Source organism: Lathyrus oleraceus, chromosome 6 (genome assembly GCF_024323335.1).
Source record: "Lathyrus oleraceus cultivar Zhongwan6 chromosome 6, CAAS_Psat_ZW6_1.0, whole genome shotgun sequence".
Lineage (NCBI taxonomy): Eukaryota > Viridiplantae > Streptophyta > Magnoliopsida > Fabales > Fabaceae > Lathyrus > Lathyrus oleraceus.
Window position 1 is genome coordinate 184193616 of NC_066584.1, and position 4696 is coordinate 184198311.

The 4696-nt window shown below is 33.7% G+C and overlaps 1 protein-coding gene across 1 annotated transcript; it reads left to right on the forward strand.

Moving 5' to 3' along the window:
- The first annotated feature begins 3463 nt into the window (after nucleotides 1-3463).
- Nucleotides 3464-4096, forward strand: LOC127094654 (uncharacterized). Its single transcript, XM_051033460.1, has one exon. It carries the CDS (start codon nucleotides 3464-3466, stop codon nucleotides 4094-4096), a length of 633 nt encoding a protein of 210 aa, XP_050889417.1.
- Nucleotides 4097-4696: the final 600 nt, after the last annotated feature.

Here is a 4696-nt window from a genome sequence, read left to right on the forward strand (position 1 = left end):
TTTTAACTATTTTAATTATTTAACTTTATTCAGTTTTTAATTTAATATTGGGTTTCAAAATAAACTTAGGCCCATTATCATTAACCTAATTTGTTCCTATATATATTTACTAGCATGACTGATAGAGGGAGGCCAAAAGGACAGAACAAAAAAGAGAAACTGAGAGTGGTTGATCTATACTATCGTACACACAGTTTGGTAATAGTTTATATATGATATATACTTTATCTATTTTGTTGATATTTGTTACTGTGTTTCAAATACATGTTCATATATGTAATTAGTGTGTTAAATATATATATATATATATATATATATATATATATATATATATATATATATATATATATATATATATATATATATATATATATATTTCTATTTTATGTTATAATTTGATTATGTTTTCGGATCGGATCGTGTCAATACGCCGTTTTCACATATACGTGTATGAGGCGTGACATTTGTGTTATCCGATTCAGTTGCGATGATCGCAATTTTGCGCTAGCAACGCCGTTATTTTTTTTTTAATTCATATTTTTTTTATATACATATATTTAGATCTGCACATTTTTTTTCATAACTAACTACCCTGATTTTTCCTAAACCCTGACAATTTCGTCACAAACTCTAAATTTCAAACCTAAAACTTTAACCGTGTTGTTTCCTCTAAACCATAAACCTTTTCTTAAACCTTAATAAACCTTATTATTATTTCCTATTTTCACTCTTATTTATGTTATTCATACACTGTAACTGTTTCGCCCTTGTAATATTTTAAGTTTTAACTTGTAATATTTTCAGTTTTACTTTTCGCCATCTTTATTATGTAACTGCACCAAAGCGTTGTAATAATTAGGATTTTATTTTCTGCCATTTATTTTCTGCCATTTTATTTTTCTGCCATTTATTTTTCTGCCATTTAAATTCCTGCCATTGATCCTATATTAAATGTGTGGTTTAGTAATGTAGGGCGTGAAAACCTACTAAATTAATTATTTAATATTTTCTATAACCTTTATATTTTTTTGTAAATAAATAATAAATACTAACTATTTTAATAACTTTTTTTTATTACTTACTTATAATAATAAATCCTTATATATTTTGTAAATAAAATCTAATTGACCATTTTTCTAATTGAATAATAATAATAAACCTATTAATCCAATAATTTGATATTTTCTATAATCTTTATTTATTTTGTAAATAACTAACTTAATATTTTTCATATAACTCTTTTATTTTATAATTTGTACATTAATGTATTTTAAATTCTTTTATTATTACTAATTTATTTTAAACTCATATTTTTCTAATAACTTCTAAAAAAATCTAACTTGTTTAACCTAAAATAATTTCTTTTAAAATTCTAACCTTTTTATTATCACTTTATTATTATTGTTATTTTATTATTGCTTTATTACCATTGTTTATTTATTATTTTATTATTATTTGCTTTTATCTATTCTATTTTTGCTTCATTATTTTCCTTATTTTAATTTTGTTTTATTTATAATATTAGGAACAAATGTATAGGTTGTAAATTTATTCTTTCTCGCCGGATTATTATGTATCTGTCCCATAGCCATGTAATAGTTTAGGAATTTATTTTTCTTGCTTTTATTTTTGTAAATATTTATTGCGTGGTTAGTAATTTAGGGAGTGCAAAAAACTAACTGTAAATAATTGAACTTAGAAAATTAAATTCAAGACAAATATCTGAAAAATAACACTCACACACGTAAGTCGATCTTTGATCGCCATCTGTACTTCCTAGGGTATTCCTCTTGGTTGCCTTCTTTAAATGGTCAAGTCCCTCGAAAATAGGGGTGTCTTAAGCAAAGTCCCTTCAAACAGAAAAGTCATCAAGTCCCTATAAACTTAAAAGATCAAGTCCCTACGAGGTTGCCTACGATATAATGATCTTGTCCCTTCGGTAAATATGATGATAGTCCCTACGAGTTGCTAAAGACACCCCTTATGTTGCCTTCATTGACCATACGATGACCCTACGCCCGTCCCTTAAACACATCCAAGGTAATGACTACCTATTCCTTAATAATAGGGACAGTCTTACCATTGAAAGAATATACGAGAACACGAAAGACTTAATCTAGGGTAGGTATCTCATAGTTACTTGCTCACACTTTTCAAAATTACTTTTACACCTCACAATTTCTAAACTAGGCTTTGTATACACCCATACGAGGGTCATTACAAAGTACTTAAAGAAATTTTTCTAATCACACACTACACTCTTGCAAACAAACAAAGTGAGCTAAGTAACTAAGAGCCCATGGATAACCATGGATATAAAGGGTGCTAATACCTTCCCTTTGTATAACCTACCCCCCGAACTCAAAATCTTTTTAAGGTCTTTCCTATTCTTTTATGTCCTTTCCTTTTGGATAAAATAAAAGTCGGTGGCGACTCTTGCTATCCGCAACATTTAACTAAAGTCAGTTCTCCCACCGTGTTACAACACGCAGGAGACTTTTTGGGTTTTTTGGTACACAAACGAGGCATCGAGATCAATCAAAACAAGACGAAGGCGATCTTAGATCTCAAGCCTCCGTCGACAAAGAAGCATCTCCAATCTTTGTTGGGGAAGATAAACTTCTTAAGGAGGTTCATATCGAATCTAAGTGGCGGGACAAAGGTGTTTTCGCCACTACTCAAAATCAAGAAGGAAAGTGATTTCCACTAGGGACCGGAGCAGCAAGAGGCTTTCGACGCTATCAAAGGATACCTTATAAAGCCTCCCTAGTAGGAGTAAAAATATGTGTTTATATATTGCTGCGTCGGATACCATAAGGAGTATGTTAGCCCAAGAGGATATTAGTGGTGTCGAAAGACCCATATATTACCTCAGTCGAATGTTAATAGATGTTGAAACTAGGTAGAGTCTGATTGAAAAATTATGATTGTGCTTGTACTTTGCATGTATGAAATTAAAGCAATATATAAACCAGTTGATGTTTATGTTTCGTCTCACTATGATGTTATGAAACATATGTTGTCTAAACCTATTCTGCATAGTCGAATTGGAAAATGAGCACTAGCTTTAACAGAGTTTTCTTTGACATATAAATCTTTAAAGGCTATGAAGGGCCAAATCGTAGCAGATTTTATAGTGGATCATGCTATGATCGAACCTTTACTAAACATGGTTGACACAAACCCTTGGTGGTTATATTTCGATGGGTCGAGCCACAAAGACGGAACAGGGATTGGGGTGTTGATATGATCCCCACAAGATACTCCGATAAGATTCAAGTGTAGAATCGAAGAAAAATGTTCCAACAATGAAGCTGAGTATGAAGCCCTAATAACTGGTCTTCGAATCCTGAAAGAATTGGGAGTCAGTAGAATAGAGGTGAGAGGAGATTCGGAGTTGGTGATTAATCAAGTCACATGAGAATACAAATGCATTAAAGAAAATTTGTTGAAGTATTTCGTGATGGTAACACAACTGTTGGAATACTTCGAGATCGCCGACATTACGCATGTGCTAAGAAATGAGAACCAAGAAGCCAATAATCTAGCCCAAATTGCTTCTGGATATAAGATGTCAAAGTCGAAACTCCAAGAACTTATTAAATTTCTAGAGAAGATGGTGTTGGATGCACCACCACTAAGGGCAGACATCCAAGAGGCAAAGGGGGAAGACATCCTCGACGGAAGTGTCAGTTGTTCTGAAGGTTTCAATGACGAGCGCCTCGAAGATTTTGAGTTTGAAAATTTATGGGGACACGAAGCTTTTGCTGTTATCAATTCATCACCATTAGATTGGAGAAAACCAATTTTGGAGTACTTAGAGAATCCAGTCGGAAATACTGACAGGAAAATCAAATACAGGGCCCTGAGCTATGTGCTGCTGGGGAATGAATTGTTGAAGAAAACTCCAGAGGGAGTATTGCTTAAGTGTCTGGGAAGTACGAAAGCATATTTGGCTATATCTAAAGTGCACAGTGGAGCCTGTGGTGCACACCAAGCAGGCCACAAGATGAAATGGCTACTGTTCCAACAAGGCATTTATTCACCCAATATGTTGAAGGATTGTATCGAGTTCTCCAAAGGATGCCGGGAATGACAGATGCATGCGAGTGTTCAACATGTACCAGCAAGTGAGCTGCATGCAGTTATCAAGCCATGGACTTTTAGGGGTTGGGCGTTAGATGTCATTGGTGAGATTCGATCGACCTCATCGAAGAAACAAAAGTTTATCCTGGTCGGGATAAACTACTTTACTAAGTGGATCGAAGTTGTCCCTTTGGTAAAAGTAGATCAGGAGGTCATGATAGAATTCATTCAAAAGCATATTATATATAGATTCGGCATCCCAGAAACCATTACCACATATCAAGGTTCAGTTTTTGTGGGGCAAAAGATGCAGGAATTCACCGCCGAAACAGGTTTCAGGTTGGTCACTTCAATACCTTATTATGCGCAGGAAAATGGCCAAGTCGAAGCGGCCTACAAGGTGATAATAAGGTTAATCATAAAACATGTTGCCAAAAAGCCAAAAAAATGGCACAAGACTTTGGACCAAATCCTATGGTCCTATGGGCTTGTCGAACATCCCCAAAAGAGGCAACGAATTTGATGCCTTTTCGACTAACATTTGGGCACGATGTCGTGTTACTAGTAGAAATATGTTTACATTCAGTCAAGGTGCAACGCCAGAATGATA